Here is a 20,605-nt window from a genome sequence, read left to right on the forward strand (position 1 = left end):
CTTTGTACTAAGTTTTAAAATCATGTAGTTTGATTTTTCCAACATTTTTCTTTTTTTTAAATTTATATCTATTTATTTATTTAACATCTTTATTGGAGTATAATTGCTTTACAATGGTGTGTTAGTTTCTGCTTTATAACAAAGTGAATCAGTTATACATATACATATGTTCCCATACCTCTTCCCTCTTGCGTCTCCCTCCCTCCCACCCTCCCCCAACATTTTTCTTTTTCAAAATTGTTTTGGTTGTTTTAGGTCCTTTGCCTTTCTATACAAATTCTAAAATTGGTTTCTCTATAACTACAAACAGTGCTGCTGGGATTTTCGTTGTTGTTGCTGTTGTTATTGCTTTAAATCTATAAATCAGCTTGAGGAGAATCAACATCTTAACTATAGTGAATCTTCCAATTCATGAATACATGTCTCTCCATTTATTTAAATTCTTACTTTTTTTTAAAATCAGGGTTTTACAGTTTTCAGCATAGAGATCTCATACATATTTTGCTACATTTATACCTAATTCTTTCATTTTGGGAGAGCTACTATAAATGGATTTTTTAAAATTCAGTTTTCAATTGTTTATTGCTAGTATACAGAAATATGATTGCTTTTTGTGGGCTGACATTGAACCACTTGCTAAACTCATTTATTGTAGGAATTTTTTTGTGGATTCCTTGGGATTTTCTACATATACAATCATGCCATCTGCAAACAGAGACAGTTTTATTTCTTCCTTTCCAATCAGTATGCCATTATTTCTTCAAATATTTTTGCCACACCACAACCGTTCTCTTCACATTCTGGGTCTCTGATGACACAAATGTTAGGTCTTATGATAGTCTCAAGGTTTCTGAAGCTGCTTATTTATTTATTTTTAACTTTTTTTCTCTATTCTTCAAATTGGATTTTTACTTATCTATTTTTAAGTTCACTGACTTATTCATCTTTATATCCTCTCTGCTACCGAGCCCATCCAATGAGTTTTTCACTTCCATTATTGTATTCCTCTGTTCTAAAATTTCCGTTTAGTTCTTCTTTATATCTTCTATTTCTTTGCTGAGACTTTCTATCTTCCCACTCATTCCTGGAATATGGTCATAATAGCTGATTTTAAAAGTCTTTTTGAGATAATTTTAACATCTGTGATCCTGGCACTGGCATCTGTTTTCTGTCTTTTCCCATGTGAGTTCAGATTTCACTGGTTCTTTTTAAGCTGAGTAATTCAAGATTGTATTCTGGACGTTTTGAATATTATCTTATGAGAATCTGAGTCTTATTTAAGTCCCACCAAGAATGTTGGTGTTTTTGTTTTAGCCAGTAATTGACCCAGTTGGGTTCACACTTCAAGTTCTGACCATCCTTCTGCAGGCTGCATTTCCAATTTCAGTTCAGTTTGCAAAGCCTTTGTAGTCATACTGAATGTGTTCCATAATCATTCCACGCAGTGTCCAGTTTGGGGCTTGGTGGTGGTCTATCCCATAATTCAGTCCTCAATGTTTTGTACGCTGTTTAGGATCACACCCATGCACGCACAGCTTGGAAGTCAGCGCAGAAGTCAGTGAGCAACTTTAAGTGATCAGTTTCCCAAGCTCCTCATTCTCCTGCAATCTTTTGGTTTCCTGGGGCTTCGCTTTTTCATCCTTCCAGCAGAAAGCTGGGGCTTCATTAACCCCATTCTGCCATGTACTTCCTGTAACTGTGCCCACATAAGGGCCAAGCAACAGAAGAGCAGAGGGAGAAGAAAAGCAATGGGATTTGGAAGGTTTCCTTCCCTCTGAGATTTAGGCTCCTGCCTGCCCCACTGACGCCACTGCAGCTACTGCCCAGGATTGCTTGAGGCCTTGGGGGCAAGAGAATGAAGAAAAGGGGGGAAAAAAAGAAAAAAGAGAAAATGTGGGATTGCCACATTTTCTCTGAATATTAGGAGACCCCTTTCCTGCTCCTTGAGTCAGAACTAGAGGGCTTCTCATGGTGCTTTTTCTGTCCATGTTAATAATGCTCACGTCCAAGTTTCAGGATACATTAAGTTCAGGCTGGGGCGTACTGGAAGAAAAAAAAAATGGTAAACTCACCGCCGGTTCAGTAGTACTTTGAATTCTGGTCTTCTTCCCCAATCTGCCTCCTACTATTTATTTTTCAGAGTCCTCAAATAGCCACTCCAAGCATTCTGTCCAGGTCTTATAGCTGCATTCAGTGGGAGAGACAGGGTGAAGTGTGCTTACTCCATCTTATCTGGAACCAGAACCTGGACTACTGCTTTTCATAACAAATTTTGTAGAACTGATTGACTAAACTATTTGTTAAATTTGGTTATAAGAAATTAAAATTTAAAAATAAATAAATCCTGTAATAACCTTATTGAGGAAAAGGGAACAAGCAAGCTAATAGGATCACATTTTTTTAAGCACATATACTTTTGGAAATTAAATGCTTAGGAAAAAAGTGAAGTTCTTAATTGTACTTTGCTTTACTTCTTTAAATCTTATTCTACCTATGGATTTTTATAAATGCTGAGACTAAGTACTTATCCAAAGTATGAGACAGAAGAAGCCAACTGCAGATGAGAAGCTATAAACTGTTTAAGAAATTGAAAAAAAGTTCAGGATGACCAACACTCTGAGTGTAAGCCCAACAGTTTCAAGAAATGAGGCTAGAGAAGCAGGCAGGCATCAGTTCAAGGTTTTGTATGCCATGTTAATCTAAGGTGGGTGGATTTACCTGAGTAAAGGAAGGCCCTGAAGTGTTTTAGCAATGGTCGGGGGTGACATGATCCTATTGGTATTTTTGAAGGATCACTCCTCTGTAGAACATAAAGGAGCATAGAAAATGAGCCTTACTGTCTGAATCTAAAGGGTCACATCAAGTTGCAGGACAGTATATACTAGTATGATTCCACACGTGGTTGGGGGTTATGGGTAGGGAGGGAGATTTTATACACACACATACACACAGGCACACACATAATATTATTATACATATCTTATATAATCACATGATTATATATCCAAATATATCCATAAATCATATAATTATATGAATTTATATCTGATTATGATTCTATATAATTATATATATATATGTGTATGTATATATGTGGATAAATAGATTAAAATATGTATTGAACGTTTCTGGAAAAAAACACAAGAAACCAGTAAGAGTGGTTAGAGAAGGAGAGTGAAGGGCTAAGAGAAAAAATCTTTTACTTTTCACATTATTCTTCTGTTTGATTTTTAAATTCTTTTACCATGAACATTTACACTCTTAAAAAGGGTTGTAAAAAAAATGGAAGATCTTATGCATAAATTAGATATGAGAGATATAAGATATTAAAGCAGGATATGTATGAATGAGCCTAGCGTTCAGTAACACTGTTTCTAGTATATAGTAAGCACTCAAACACTGTTACAGATCTTCCCACAAATAAGATATTACCAATCATTTATAAAGTAATCTCACAACACAAAACAGCTTTCTAATTACATTACACTACACTATACTGCACTAATTTACCAGGTATTTTCAAGCATTCAGAAATGTGAGGAAAGATAAAGAGTAAGAATGGATTTTAAAGATATTTATTATTATCATTTAATTACATTTTTACTGTAAAAGAAATGCTTGCATATTTGTCTCAATTTCTTAAGCACTGAAGGGTATAAAGGGAAACAGCAAAAGAGCCTTTCCTGCCCTGGTCCTTCTAATTCCAATAGCCAAGTATAACCATTCCAAATGGCCTCTTGAGTTCTATACAATTCCAGACTTTCTTTGCGCATATAAAGCACATATAAATATATATACTTACATACATTATATTCTCTTTCAAGGAAATAAACCTCTGCTCCTTAAAATAATCTAGACCTATTCTATTATGTTGGCTAAAAAGTTCGATCAGGTCTTTCCACATGAGCTTATGGAAAAACCCAGACAAAATTTCTGGCCAACCCGATATTTCTTACGTGTCATCTTTCTAAACCCAAATAGAGTAATGAATAGACAAATCACTAAACTGGCAGATAAAGTTAAATCTTTCAAGTCAGGAAATGCTAAAATGGACATACTAACAGATAAAGTTCTCAATGATCGCCGAACACCCTTTGATAGAAAAGATAAACCTTAACCAGGGCAAGTAAAAGTTACCTTAAGGGGAAAAAATGCACAGGCTGAAATGAACAAAAGGACAGATGATAGGTTTTTAAAAGGTTAAAATATATAATGAGGGGTAAGGGTTTATCCCAAACCTTTAGGTCCCAGAGTCTGACTATTATGCTCTTCCATAAAAGGAGTCATCAGAGATCTTCTAACACACCCTTTGATTAAACAGAAACTTAACGAGGGCAAGCAAATTTGGAATAACTTTTATAGACATTCTATACTGAACAGACCAGAGGTCTAATCCAGAATTTACATATTTCTTATATTCTTATGACTAGGGTAAGAAAGTGGTCACATATTACAGCAGTAGCTGGAGACGTCAAGCAGGGAAGGCAGAAGAGGTGCAGTTGATCTTCTGTAATAGTTTTCCTTCATCTCAACTTTCAGCTTGTGTTCTGCAGTTTCTAGGGCAAAAATAAAATCCAGGACCAATATTTCAGGGTTTAAAAAAAAAGTCTCCAGAAGTCAGAATAAAAATCACAATCTCTTTATGGGCTGTTAGGAAAAAGGTAGTTTTTCCCTGCATTTATATGGGGCAAGAAAAATTAATTCCTAACTATTTTAACTGACAATAATAAAATTATTTGGTTATCAAACAGTGGAATTTACTCTCTTATTTCTTAATATTAACAGGATCTTCACTTACTTTTAGAGGATGTAGAGGAGAAAAACTTTTAAATAATTCAACAAGCTTTTAATTAATTACTTTTTCACCCAAGGTAATGAATAAAGAGAAAAACCTCAGTTTTACTCAAGTTGGTGCTTTGAAAGAACACAAGAGATAAGATGAGTTGCTCATTTACAGCATGAAGTAAAGAGCTAAAATGGGACAGACAGGCTGGGCAAGTTTCTAGTCACTCATTGATTTAAGTCGTGATTTTTAAGTAAAAAATAATTCATTAGATTGAACACATTATGGAGGGAAGACACATAAGAATTAGTGAGAAACCTGATCTACAGAATATTTTTAAAGAAAAACTATTTATAAGCTTAGGTATATATTTATATTTCAACTGGAAGCAAGTAAACAAAATATAAACTTTTAAAGATCCTAGGAAGACTTCCTTTGATGAAAAGATATAAGGATAAATTTTAGTCACAATATTCTGAATTCCCAAAATATTACACCACCTATATGCAAAGGTTAAAAAAAACTTCCAAACCAAACAGAAACCATTTTCTGGAACACCCAAGTGACTGGCTTTTGTAATAATGAAGAATTGAACATCTATATAATATGGTTTTGAGAATCTAAGCCATAGTCATCAAAAGGTGACTTTATCAACTAGTATTTATAACACTCTTTAACAAATTATTCCAGAATCTTAATAATTCTTTTTCTTACCAAAAGACTAAATTTTATTAACAAAATGACAAAACAGAAGAGTTAATGTTATCCTATTCTCCACATCTCCATTTACAAATGTATCAGCAAATACAAAGTCACAGTCTGCTATCATTTTAACACTAAGCATAATATGTCAACTTTAAAAGTACATAATTCCAGGGCTTCCCTTGTGGTGCAGTGATTAAGAATCCCCCTGCCAATGCAGGGGACACGGGTTTCAGCCCTGGTCTGGGCATATGCCACATGCCGCGAAGCAACTAAGCCCATATGCCACAACTACTGAGCCTGCGCTCTAGAATCCATGAGCCACAACTACTACAGCCTGTGCACCTAGAGCCTGTGCTCCGCAAGAGAAGCCACCGCAATGAGAGCCTGCGCACCGCAATGAAGAGTAGTCCCCACTCACCACAACTAGAGAAAGCCCACACGCAGCAACGAAGACCCAATGCAGCCAAAACTAAAATAAACAAAATTAAAAAATAAAAGTACATAATTCCTGCCCTTTTAGAGCCTGAAATTTAAAAGAGAACAGAAATATGTTTTTAAAAATAAAATAAACAATGTAAACAAACTGAAAAGTGCACATAGAAAAAACCAGGCAAATCTAGTATTTATGAAAACCTATTGAGAGAAATGTGTTGGTCTAATAGCGATTAGTGTCCTAGTCTCCACACCGTGATCTCAATTGTTTTCCAAAACAAGGAAGTAGGGATCTTGGAGTAAAAGGGTTCCTGATTCCAACTCTGCTGAAGGGAAAGTTCAAGGAGAGCCTGAAACATGTACTGGGCCAGAAAGCTAGAATGATATCAAAGAACACTGAAGTTACATCAGAAGGACAAGCAGCCAATATAAAAGGGCTTCCACTAGCGAAAAAAAGTGAAAATTTTAGTCTGAGAAGAATAATGACTGCAGTGGGATAAAATAAAATATATAAAAATCCATGATCTCATAGTGATACTCAAAACGAAAAACAGACCAGAGGGCAGACAGCAGAAGGAAGAAGAACTACAATCCTGCAGCCTGTGGAACAAAAAACACATTCACAGAAAGACAGACAAGATGAAAGGGCAGAGGGCTATGTACCAGATGAAGGAACAAGATAAAACCCCAGAAAAACAACTAAATGAAACGGAGATAGGCAATCTTCCAGAAAGAGAATTCAGAATAATGATAGTGAAGAGGATCCAGGACCTCAGAAAAAGAATGGAGGCAGAGAACGAGAAGATGCAAGAAATGTTTAACAAAGACCTAGAAGAATTAAAGAACAAACACACAGAGATGAACAATACAATAACCGAAATGAAAAATACACTAGAAGGAATCAAGAGCAGAATAACTGACGCAGAAGAACGGATAAGTGACCTGGAAGACAGAATGGTGGAATTCACTGCTGCGGAACAGAATAAAGAAAAAAGAATGAAAAGAAATGAAGACAGCCTAAGAGACCTCTGAGACAACATTAAACACAACATTCACATTATAGAGGTCCCAGAAGTAGAAGAGAGAGAGAGAGGACCCGAGAAAATATTTGAAGAGATTATAGTTGAAAACTTCCCTAACATGGGAAAGGAAAGAGCCACCCTAGTCCAGGAAGTGCTGAGAGTCCCATACAAGATAAACCCAAGAAGAAACACACTGAGACACAAGTAATCAAATTGGCAAAAATTAAAGACAAAGAAAAATTATTGAAAGCAGCAAGGGAAAAATGACAAATAACATACAAGGGAACTCCCATAAGATGAACAGCTGATTTCTCAGCAGAAACTGTACAAGCCAGAAGGGAGTGGCATGATATACTTAAAGTGATGAAAGGGAAGAACCTACAACCAAGATTAGTCTACCCAGCAAGGATCTCATTCAGATTCGATGGAGAAATCAAAAGCTTTACAGACAAGCAAAAGCTAAGAGAATTCAGCACCACCAAATCAGCTCTACAACAAATGCTAAAGGAACTTCTCTGAGTGGGAAACACAAGAGAAAAAACCGACCTACAAAAACAAACCCAAAACAATTACGAAAATGTTCACAGGAACATACATATCGATAATTACCTTAAACGTGAATGGATTAAGTGCTCCAACCAATAGACACAGGCTTGCTGAATGGATACAAAAACAAGACCCATATATATGCTGTCTACAAGAGACCCACTTCAGACCTAGGGACACATACAGACTGAAAGTGAGGGGATGGAAAAAGATATTCCATGCAAATGGAAATCAAAAGAAAGCTGGAGTAACAAAACTTGTATCAGATAAAATAGACTTCAAAGTAAAGAATGTTACAAGAGACAAGGAAGGACACTACATAATGATCAAGGGATCAATCCAAGAAGAAGAAATAACAATTATAAATATATATGCACCCAACATAGGAGCACCTCAATATATAAGGAAACCGCTAACAGCTCTAAAAGAGGAAATCGACAGAAACACAATAATAGTGGGGGACTTTAACACCTCACTTACACCAATGGATAGATCATCCAAACAGAAAATTAATAAGGAAACACAAACTTTAAATGACAAAATAGACCAGATTTAATTGATAAATTAAATAGATTTAATTGATATTTATAGGACATTCCATCCAAAAACAGCAGATTATACTTTCTTCTCAAGTGCACACGGAACATTCTCCAGGATAGATCATACGTTGGGTCACAAATCAAGCCTCAGTAAATGTAAGAAAATTGAAATCATATCAAGCATCTTTTCTGACCACAATGCTATGAGATTAGAAATCAATTACAGGGGAAAAAACATAAAAAACACAAACACATGGAGGATAAACAATACATTACTAAAGAAACAAGAGAGCGCTGAAGAAATCAAAAAGGAAATAAAAAAATACCTAGAGACAAATGACAATGAAAACATGAAGATCCAAAACCTATGGGATGCCCCAAAAGTAGTTCTAAGAGGGAAGTTTATACCTATACAAGCCTACCTCGAGAAACAAGAAACATCTCAAATAAACAATCTAACGTTACAACTAAAGGAACTACAGAAAGAAGAACAAACAAAACCCAAAGTGAGCAGAAGGAAAGAAATCATAAACATCAGAGCAGAAATAAATGAAGTAGAAACAAAGAAAACAATAGCAAAGATCAATAAAACTAAAACCTGGTTCTTCGAGAAGATAAGCAAAATTGATAAACCATTAGCCAGACTGATCAAGAAAAAGAGGGAGAGGACTCAGATCAATAAAATCAGAACTGAAAAAGGAGAAGGTGCAACAGACACCACAGAAATACAAAGCATCCTAAAAGACTACTACAAGCAACTCTATGCCAATAAAATGGATAACCTAGAAGAAATGGACAAATTCTTAGAAAGGTAGAACCCTCCAAGGCTGAACCAGGAAGAAATAGAAAATATGAACAGACAAATCACAAGTTATGAAATTGAAACTGTGACTAAAAATCTTCCAACAAACAAAAATCCAGGACCAGATGGCTTCACAGGTGAATTCTATCAAACATTTAGAGAAGACCTAACACCCATCCTTCTCAAACTCTTCCAAAAAATTGCAGAGGAAGGAACACTCCCAACCTCATTCTATGAGGCCACCATCACCATGATACCAAAAGATAGCAGACAAACATACTACAAAAAAAAAAAAAATTACAGACCAGTATCACTGATGAATATAGATGCAAAAATCCTCAACAAAATACTAGCAAACAGAATCCAACAACACGTTAAAAGTATCATACACCATGATCAAGTGGGATTTATCCCAGGGATTCAAGGATTCTTCAATATATGCAAATCAATCAATGTGATACACCATATTAACAAACTGAAGAATAAAAACCATATGATCATCTCAATAGATGCAGAAAAAGCTTTGGCAAAATTCAACACCCATTTATGATAAAAACTCTCCAGAAAGTGGGCATAGAGGGAAACTACCTCAACATAATAAAGGCCATATATGACAAACCCACAGCAAACATCATTCTCAATGGTGAAAAACTGAAAGCATTTCCTCTAAGATCAGGGAGAAGACAAGGATGTCCACTCTCACCACTATTATTCAACATAGTTTTGGAAGTCCTAGCCACAGCAATCAGAGAAGAAAAAGAAATAAAAGGAATCCAAATTGGAAAAGAAGAAGTAAAACTGTCACTGTTTGCAGATGACATGATACGACACATAGAGAATCCTACAGATGCCACCAGAAAACTACTAGAGCTAATCAATGAATTTGGTAAAGTTGCAGGATACAAAATTAATGCACAGAAATCTCTTGCATTCCTATACACTAATGATGAAAAGTCTGAAAAAGAAATTAAAGAAACACTCCCATTTATCACTGCAACAAAAAGAATAAAATACCTAGGAATAAACCTACCTCGGGAGACAAAAGACCTGTATGCAGAAAACTATAAGACACTGATGAAAGAAATTAAAGATGATACCAACAGATGGAGAGATATACCATGTTCTTCGACTGGAAGAATCAATATTGTGAAAATGACTATACTACCCAAAGCAATCTACAGATTCAACGCAATCCCGATCAAATTACCAATGGCATTTTTTACAGAACTAGAACAAAAAATCTTAAAATTTGTATGGAGACACAAAAGACCCCGAATAGCCAAAGCATTCTTGAGGGAAAAAAACAGAGCTGGAGGAATCAGACTCCGACTTCAGACTAGACTACAAAGCTACAGTGATCAAGACAATATGGTACTGGCACAAAAACAGAAATATTGATCAATGGAACAGGATAGAAAGCCCGGAGATAAACCCACGCACCTATGGTCAACTAACCTATGACAAAGGAGGCAAGGATATACAATGGAGAAAAGACAGTCTCTTCAATAAGTGGTGCTGGGAAAACTGGACAGCTACATGTAAAAGAATGAAATTAGAACACTCCCTAACACCATACACAAAAATAAACTCAAAATGGATTCAAGACCTAAATGTAACACTGGGCACTATAAAATTCTTAGAGGAAAACATAGGAAGAACACTCTTTGCTATAAGCCACAGCAAGCTATTTTTTGATCCATCTCCTAGAGTAATGGAAATAAAAACAAAAATAAACAAATGGGACCTAATGAAACTTCAAAGCTTTTGCACAGCAAAGGAAATCATAAACAAGATGAAAAGACAACCCTCAGAATGGGAGAAAATATTTGCAAACGAGTCAACAGACAAAGGATTAATCTCCAAAATATATAAACAGCTCATGCAGCCCCATATTAAAAAAACAAACAACCCAATCCAAAATGGGCAGAACAGCTAAATAAACATTTCTCCAAAGAACATGTACAGATGGCCAAGAAGCACATGAAAAGCTGCTCAACATCACTAATTGTTAGAGAAATGCAAATCAAAACTACAATGAGGTATCACCTCACACCAGTTAAAATGGGCATCATCAGAACATCTACAAACAACAAATGCTGGAGAGGGTGTGGAGAAAAGGGAACCCTCTTGCACTGTTGGTGAGAATGTAAATTGATACAGCCACTATGGAGAACAGTATGGAGGTTCCTTAAAAACCTAAAAATAGAATTACCATATAACCCAGAAATCCCATTACTGGGCACATCCCAGAGAAAACCATAATTCAAAAAGACATATGCAGGGACTTCCCTGGTGGTGCAGTGCTTAAGAATCCGCCTGCCAATGCAGGGGACACGGGTTCGCGCCCTGGTCTGGGAAGATCCCACATGCCGCGGAGCAACTAAGCCCGTGCACCACAACTACGGAGCCTGCGCTCTAGAGCCCGTGAGCCACAACTACTCAGCTCGCGTGCCACAACTATTGAAGCCCACCCGCGTATAGCCCAGGCTCTGCTACAAGAGAAGCCACCTCAGTGAGAAGCTCGCGCACCACATCGAAGAGTAGCCCCTACTTGCCACAACTAGCGAAAGCCTGTGCACAGCAATGAAGACCAATGCAGCTAAAAATAAAGAAAAAAAAAGACACATGCACCCCAATGTTCATTGCAGCACTATTTACAACAGCCAGGTCATGGAAGCTACCTAAATGCCCATCTACAGATGAATAGATAAAGATGTGGTACATGTATACAATGGAATATTACTCACCCATAAAAAGGAACGAAATTGGGTCATTTGTAGAGACATGGATGCATCTAAAGACTGTCATACAGAGTGAAGTAAGTCAGAAAGAGAAAAACAAATATCGTATATTAACGCATATATGTGGAACCTAGAAAATGGTACAAATGAACTGGTTTGCAGAGCAGAAACTGAGACACAGAAGTAGAGAAAAAACGTATGGACACCAAGAGGGGAAAGCGGCAGGGGGTGGGGGTGGGGGTGTGATGAATTGGGAGATTGGTATTGACATGTATACACTGATGTGTATAAAATGGATGACTAATAAGAACCTGCTGTATAAAAAAAATAAATAAAATAAAATTTTAAAACAAACGAAAAACACTTCACTATTCACAAAAGGGCACAACTTGGTATTCTAAAAATTGGTAAATAAAAAGGAAAAAATTCAAGCCTTTATCCTACCCTTCTTGTAATAACTATTATTTCAGGGGAAACAAACAGCTAATGAAATAAAGTTCTACTCTGTAGAATAATTCCAATTCAGAAATTTGGAAGGAAAAAGAAAATAAGAAAAATCACCATTTTGCAACCCCTGTAGAAACAATGGATCAAGACAATGTACTCAGGACTTTCCTGGTGGCACAGTGATTAAGAATCCACCTACCAAAGCAGGGGACACAGGTTTGATCCCTGGTCCGGGAAGATCCTACATGCCGCGGAGCAACTAAGACCATGTGCCACAACTACTGAGCCTGAGCTCTAAAGCCTGCGAGCCGCAACCACTGAAGCCCGTGCACCTAGAGCCCGTGCTCCACAACGAGAGAAGCCACCGTAATGAGAAGCCTGCACACCGCAACAAAGAGTAGCCCCCAGTCTCCGCAACTAGAGAAAGCCCGCACGCAGCAATGGAGACCCAACGCAGCCAAAAATAAATAAATAAATAAATTTATTTTTTAAAAAAGCCTCTGGGTCTAACTACAAGTTCACAGGAAATGTGGAGGATAGAGGAACACATTAAACAACACTGCAAGGATGTGATCAATGAAATCCAGAATGTGAACTATTCTATCAAACTAAGAACTTCACTTCTCAACAAATAAATGGCAAGGCCAAAATTTAAAAGAAAACAAAAGTAGGGGAGGGGGAACTCTTACATATTAAGAGAGACTTAAGAGAGATGTCAACCAAATGCAATGTCCCCACCATGTGACGTGAAACTTGATTTGAACAACTCAATGGTAAAAGGATATTTTTGAGATAGCGGGAGAAATTAAACACTGGCTGCTAGGATATTTTTGAGATAGCGGGAGAAATTAAACACTGGCTGCTAGATTTTATATGGTACTGAGAAATAACTTAATTTCCTTAGGTGTTTTAGACTATAGTGTTTATGTTATTAATAAAGGAGTCCCCTAATGTAAATTATGGACTTTAGTTAATAATAATGTATCAATACTGGTTCACCAATTGTAACAAATGTACTACACTAATGCAAGATGTTATTAATAGAGAAAACTGTAGATGGGGTTTATTAATAGAGGAAACTGTAGAAACTGCTCATTTTTTCTGTAAACCTAAACCAGTTCCAAAAAGTAAAGTCTATTAATTAAAAAAAAGAAACACTGGAACATGGGCTTCCTCTCCAATGAGATTCTCCAATCCATTCTTAAAACTGGTCACCTGAAGAGTTTCCATAGTAATTTCACTTTCTCAATAATGCAGATTTCCCCAAATTTTCCTAATGTTTAACATAAGCTACTTCTCATATCATTTTTTTTCTTGGTAGGGAATAAGTGACTAAGACTTTCTATATTCCAATAGATATAATTTAATGGATTCACAAAATCATCAACCATCAACAAAGCTCTTACAGGCAAAGTAATGTCTGTCAATTTTTGATATGTTTCCAAAAACCCCTGCCCCAACCTCAACCCTACAGATTTCCTACTGGTCTGTAATTCATAACTCTGAAATAAAGACTATTTTCATTAAAAAATAAAAATGGAGACCTTATCTATTAGATAAAGACCCATACTGAAGTATTTACAGATGATATGATGCCTAGGATTTCTTTTGAAATACTTCAGCAAGCTGGGAAAAAATGTAGGATATAGATGCAACAAGCCTGGCCAAACACTGATACTTACCGAAGCTGAGTAACGGGTACATGAATGCTCATTATACAATTCTATTTTTATGTATATTTAAGATTTTTCATAATAAAAATTTAGGGGAGAAAAACAAATTTAAGATTTGCCTGTCTCACTGCAGGAGTCTAGACATGTATAAAATTTTGTTAAGATTGGAAAGGAAATCTATCTTTTTAAAAAGTATTGATGGGGCTTCCCTGGTGGCGCAGTGGTTGAGAGTCCGCCTGCCAATGCAGGGGACGTGGGTTCGTGCCCCAGTCCGGGAAGACCCCACATGCCGTGGGGCGGCTGGGCCCGTGAGCCATGACCACTGAGCCTGCGCGTCCGGAGCCTGTGCTCCACAACGGGAGAGGCCACAAGTGAGAGGCCTGTGTACCGCAAAAAAAAAAAAAAAAGTATTGATGGTAGGTACTGCAGAATTACTAGCGATCAGATTTGGAATCACAGGACAAAAGGGTTTTTTTTCCCTCTTTTACCAGCACTGCAAATAAAACTTATTTATTAAAATGAAAAAAAAAAAAGTGGTACGGTGAGATAGAGTTCAAGAGACCATAAAAATGGAGAAGTAAAGATCGGTAGAATGTCCCTATAAAATATTTATTATGATGGGAGAGAAGAGAGAAAAAAGAATCTAACAGAGTAGGGAGGCAATAACGCTTTGCACAGTGTCAAAGCAAATAAATTGAAAACAAAGATTTGAAGATAGTATAGTCATAAACTGAGCGAAGAAACACAAATAAATGGTTATATAGAGATGTAGCTCTGAACAATGATATTAATAAAGGGAAAAGCTTAATAAGTTTTACAGTTCTATTTAATAAGGAAACTTCAGAGAATAACTGAGTATAGAAGTACTGCCTAAGAGGCCTATAGACAAGTGGTCTAGTTGAGCAGTGACTAAAACATTCAGACTCATTTGTAAAACCCACGTATAATTCAGAAGTTTAGCTTGATTCAGTAGAGAATTGTAGGATATACATCCAGAATATTTCAGAGAGCTTTGAAAAGAGAGTTATCTCCTATAGAAGCGTGGGGAAGGTCATTCAGAAGGAAAGATGAAAAAAAAAAAGAAGGAAAGATGAGGTAAAATGCTAAGGCCTTCGCACTTTAGGGCCAATGAGAAAGGAACATACTACTATGAGAGTCATGCACGAGCCGAGGAAATCTAGGATTGTTAAGTACAGGAAAGACTGGGAGAAAACTCAGAACTGAAGGAATCCAGGAAAAGACATTATGAGAATTTTGAATAGGGGGATTGATTTTTAAAAGAAACAAAACTTAGGGTTCAGGCTAAATTCATCATAAAAAAACAAAGAAACAGGGCTTCCCTGGTGGCGCAGTGGTTGAGAGTCCGCCTGCTGATGCAGGGGACACGGGTTCGTGTCCCGGTCCGGGAAGATCCCACAGGCCGCGGAGCAGCTGGGCCCGTGAGCCATGGCCGCTGAGCCTGTGCATCCGGAGCCTGTGCTCCACAACAGGAGAGGCCACAACAGTGAGAGGCCCGTGTACCGCAAAAAAAAAACAACAAAGAAACAAATCCTATACCAGTTATCAAAAATTGAACATCAACTTTAAACCAACCAATCCTATAAAGGGCTAGCCTCTGGTTATATACCTTTTCCTTGCACATTTAGTCTTTTTATTGGGGTCACTGAGTAAGAAAATCATTATGCCAACAGGCAGGCAGAAGCAAGCAGCTCAGCCCCATAAAAATGTTCTCAAAGTGTACAGATTCCAAAGCACCTTCAACAAAAAGAAATTGTGAGGCATAAGTATGCAGAAGGCACAGTCAGAAAGCCAAGAAAAGAAAGTCAAGGGTTGTCCATTGAAATACAGACCAAAAGATTAAAAATCTACTTATTTTGGAAAGTGAAGGGTCCTGAGGAATAGGATGTCACGTGGTAATAAGCAAGAAAGAAAAACATTTTAGGTAATAGTACGAAAGATAAAATAAGAAGGAAAGGACAGACTCAACATCCAAGGATCTCTAATTCACCCATTAAAAGGTACTAAACTGTTCTTCAAGCTTTATCACATACAATGCTAAGTAAACCATGGCCAAAATAGGCAGGAGAACTTACTGAAAGGGCTACAAAGCTATATCCTGCCTCATCTGGAAGCATCTCCTCAGGACCAAGTAGGAGAAAGACAGGTGAAGCAGCACCGTCCAAGCCAAGCTGATGTTGACATACCCTTTATGGACTTAGCTGAAAGTAAAACAGATCTCTTGGGATCCGTGCAAACCACGAAGAGGTAGCTCCAGCTGCACCTGTTTGTGGTCCCTATTTCGCTGAGCTGGAAACAGCTCGAAAGAAATAGGGAAAAAGCAGAAAAGGTGAGAAAAAGAGAACACCATCCTTTTCTCTATCCTTTCTTCTCCAGTCATCCATTTTTTCTAGTAGTGACAATGGCTGCTGATCTATCCACTGTCTTCCTGATTTCCCATGTTTTAGGAAAGCTAAGTTTAGGCTAAAAGTAACTATTAAACAGAACTATAATTTTATTAGCATCATGCTCTAATGAAATGAGCCAACTAGTAGAGAAACTCGGACAATGAGAAAGCTTAAGGCAAAGAGCAATGATTAAAAGAATAGATGTTGCCACAATACATAATACACATTTCACTAACTTATCAGAAACTTATTTACTAGAATTCCAGACATCATCACATCAGCGATTCACAAAGATAGCACATTCACCCTAGAGACTACACAGCCGTGAATTTGAGAGTCCTAAGCTACATAGCATTTTTTTTTTTAGTAAAAGGCGAAAGATTTATTCAATCTGAAGAGAAACCAGAGTATACACAGCATTTTGTCCTTGTTATTTCTACCAACTACAGTTCTTTCTACCAATTATAGCAACTTCCTTTGCTCTCTATGTTAGTACTAAATTCCTTTAGATGCTAATGAATGTCCCATAGCAATATCAAACCTTCTAGAGCTTAACAAGATCATTTAATGTGCTAATCACCACTATTTAATTTTGATTCAGATAAAACAGTTAAATATCAGTAATACCAGATTATGTCATAAACTGAAAATACAAAGATGAATCAAACTAGCCATGTATTCAGGGTTTTAATCACTTGATTGATGTCGGAAAAAAAGTTATTTATGCTTGTGGTAAAACAATAGGGATCCAAGTCATAAAATGGACCTCAAAAATGGTGGCAGGGCCAGAAAGAGTTATTCGATTAAACTGAAGCTAATGAAATCAACATATAACAAATACTATTATTTTTAATCCATCCTTCAGTGTGATTTGAAGGCAGCTTCCTTAATGGGATTAAAGCATGTTTAACATCCAAAAACATAAGTAGAAACAACTCAGAGGTATTCATGTTTGGCTATTTTTTTAAAAAGGCAAGTTTTACCATAACAGACATTATGAAAACACTTTCTAAAGCAGAATGTTTCAGGTTATTCACTCTCTCTCATCCTTGCTCACCATGAAAAGGAATTCCCAAAGTCCAATTACTCTAAGCAATCAGTATTTCTACAACTACTAGTGATAAAATTTCCATAAGAAAAACGCTCAGCATGTTTAAACCAAGCTGACACCAGAATATTCAATTGATAGAGAATGTAATTGAGGTTCACAAAGGTAAAAATAAATTATAAACTGTTTGGTATATCATACAAGAAGCTTACCTTGTAGTTTTTTCAATACAGCAACTTCCATTTTCAGAACTTGCTTTGGTTGTTGAGCTGATTCCACCTTCAGTGCAACATTTTCCCTGGTAAGCATGTCCAAGGCATCGTAAATTTCTCCAAAGCCCCCACCCCCAATCTTCCTCAACTGCATGGGAAATAAAATAAGAACACACACACACAAAATTACTACAAGATTCTAATTAGAAACTAATTCATCTCTTATATTTAGAAAATAATATATAATTTGCCTATCCCTATTTTATGATAAAAGATCTCAACATTGTTAACTAGGCATATGCCAAGAACAAAAACCTAGAAATAATATCAAAATCTTTTCTCACAGTTTTTTGTTTGTTTGTTTCTTTCTTTGTTTTGTGGTACACGGGCCTCTCACTGTTGTGGCCTCTCCCGTTGCGGAGCATAGGCTCCGGACGCACAGGCTCAGCTGCCATGGCTCACGGGCCCAGCCACTTTGCGGCATGTGGGATCTTCCCGGACCGGGACATGAATCCGTGTCCCCTGCATTGGCAGGCGGACTCTCAACCACTGCGCCACCAGGAAAGCCCTTCTCACAGTTTTGTCCACAAAAAGTACTCAATTTATTTCAGCCACAAACAATTTTAAAATCTGGCCTACAGCCAGCATCAGAAGTATCATAAAAGACTCAATATCTGAAAGCTTCACTTCCCACAAATACCCCTCAACAACCCTATTTATTCTAATTCTAAGGCAATCATTTGAAGACTTTTTAAATCCATAAAATCTTTCTGCCAACTGAAATCTTATCTGGAACCTGATTGAGATATGTATGTGGGGAGGTTGGAGAAGGGATAGGGGCAGCCAGAGCCCAGCCCTCTCAGCACCATTTACTCTCCTTTCTGAGGCACTGAACAGGCTCCACAGAACAGCTCCTGTTCTAAACTATCCCAGTGTTCACTATATATCCATACGCTCAAATAATAGTAAACTCTAATCAAATTAAATATTTTCATCAGGGAATTCCCTGGCAGTCCAGTGGTTGGGGGCTGGTGCTTTCATTGCCATGGCCTGGGGTTCAATCCCTGGTTGGGGAACTAAGACCCTGCAAGCCACGTGGGACAGATAGATAGATAGATAGATAGATAGATAGATAAATAAATACTTTCATCAAACACTTAATATTCTCCCTAATAAAGTGTGTTAGCTTAACTGGGGAATATCGGGATCTTTGAGTATTAAAAGCAAGTTCTATGTTAATTAACTACACTCCAATATAAAATAAAAAGTTTAAAAAAATAATAAAATAGGGCTTCCCTGGTGGCGTAGTGGTTGAGAGTCCGCCTGCCGATGCAGGGGACACGGGTTCGTGCCCCGGTCCGGGAGGATCCCACATGCCGCGGAGCGGCTGGGCCCGTGAGCCATGGCCGCTGAGCCTGTATGTCCGGAGCCTGTGCTCCGCAGCGGGAGAGGCCACAACAGTGAGAGGCCCGCGTACCGCAAAAGAAAAAACTAATAATAATAATAAAATAAAATAAAAGCAAGTTCTGAAGAGCTAGTGACACTGGAACTGTAGAGCTGTGAGAAACTGGGGTGGGAGGGGGGAGGTGATATACTTCAACCTAGATACAGCATGCCATTAGCCTTCTTCCATTTCCTAAAACTCAGTCTTCTCCTTAGCACGTTATCAAGCAGCCAGGATGTGATATAATGTAGGAAGTCATCACTGGAGGCACAGGGTCCTAAATCTTAACCACCCCAGAGGCCTCACCTCAAGTCCTACTTCTTTCCCCACACGGTCTGTACTGATTTCTGCATCTAGGTTGATTCCTTTATCTCTTCCAAATTTCTATAGGAATTATGTGCTTAATCATTTAATTAATCATTTTACTATAAATACCTCAGGTATGACCTGTATTAATACACTATACAGTGTTTCAACTCATACTGTTTAACTGTCCATTGTCAATGCCCTATCCCCCTACAATGAAACTAATCTTCTTCAAAGACAGGGCCACTCCTTCTATTTTTTACTTCCCCCATAGCATTTGGCAAAGTGGTAAGTATATAATTATTGCTAAATAACTATTTACTGCTTTGTATACATGAGCCATAATCCTTCCTTATTCTGGTTTGGTGATGGGAAGAGATACCACGAGAAACTCTGATATGAGTTTGGGACTAAAAAAAGTTCCAGAACTTAATTTCAGTTAAATAAATTCTCTTTTTTGACCCCTGACTGGGACCCAATCATAATAATCTTATGATTATTTATATTTGGTCCATTAAACAAAGACTGTGTAACTCTAAAAAGTCATAAACAGTACTAAAGAGATATCTTTCTAATTATGGACTCTGATGCGAGTTGGCTTCATGTTTTTACCTCACAAAGAACCTTACCAAACAACAGAAGAAAAATTCTAACCTGAAATAAATGATTTCGCTCCTTGGTCTATTCATATAAAATAATTTGAACAATAATAGAGCATGAATTTTTTTTTAATTGAGCTTAACAAAACCCTAAGACATCACCAATGTTTATACGGCAAAGAGACAGAGGTAATTTAGTACGATGGTGATATGCAGACTAGGGAAAGAATAGAGGTAAGACTGTGGCAGACTGTATTTCCTAAAGATGGCCACAAAATAGTGCCCATCCTTTTTGCTCTTCTGTGACTCCGCCATTCCCCCATCAAGAGGCACAGTCCATTTCCCCACCCTCTTAAACCTGGGTGGATCTTGTGACTACTTTAACCAACACTCTCAAGAGCCAGCCACCATGTAAAAAGTGTGTCCATCCTGAGAAGCCATAGCCCTGTAGAGAGGTCCTAGAAAATGGGCCACCAGTTTGGCGGTAAGGGAACTAAGGACCCCAGGCACCAAAGAAGCCATCTGGAAGTGGACCTTCCAATCCCCAAACCTGCTAGTGCCACATGGCTATGAGACAAACCACCCAGGCAAATTCTTCTTAAATTCCTAATTCACAAGACTGTGAGCAAAATAAATGACTGTTTTAAGCCTCTAAGTTTTGATGCAGTTGTTATATAACAGTAGATAACCAAAACACCATCCTTAACAATGAGCCTGTGATATTTTACTAAAAATGCCACTATGACTCTCAAATTTGGGGGACATGCTCCATACATTTATTAGCTCTCATTATCAGGACAAAGCAACTATGCCAGACATAGCTTCATTTGTCACCTTTTGATATGTCTACTGAAGAAAGCCAAACTTCACCACAGCACTTAACACAAAGCTCCCACCAAAG

General features: G+C 37.4%; 1 protein-coding gene across 3 annotated transcripts in view; it reads right to left on the reverse strand.

The window, feature by feature from the left end:
• Nucleotides 1-20,605, reverse strand: part of TTBK2 (tau tubulin kinase 2) — a 145,782-nt gene that overhangs the window by 87,851 nt on the left and 37,326 nt on the right. Inside the window, exons 1-3 of one of the 3 annotated variants that reach the window (XM_027084067.1) lie at nt 17,356-17,469; nt 4,455-4,556; nt 2,073-2,184 (exon numbers count right to left, since the gene is read on the reverse strand). Coding sequence is in view for 1 of the 3 variants with exons in the window: in XM_027084066.1 (XP_026939867.1) it covers nt 17,356-17,503 (148 nt within the window). In the remaining 2 variants the exon portion in view is untranslated. Of the gene's footprint in view, nt 1-2,072; nt 2,185-4,454; nt 4,557-17,355; nt 17,504-20,605 lie in introns of those variants that run through there. The other 2 variants (XM_027084068.1, XM_027084066.1) reach the window with 2 other exon arrangements.

This window comes from Aethalodelphis obliquidens, unplaced genomic scaffold (assembly GCF_003676395.1).
Source record: "Aethalodelphis obliquidens isolate GAN/ISIS:26980383/991018 unplaced genomic scaffold, ASM367639v1 scaffold51, whole genome shotgun sequence".
Taxonomy (NCBI): Eukaryota; Metazoa; Chordata; class Mammalia; order Artiodactyla; family Delphinidae; genus Aethalodelphis; species Aethalodelphis obliquidens.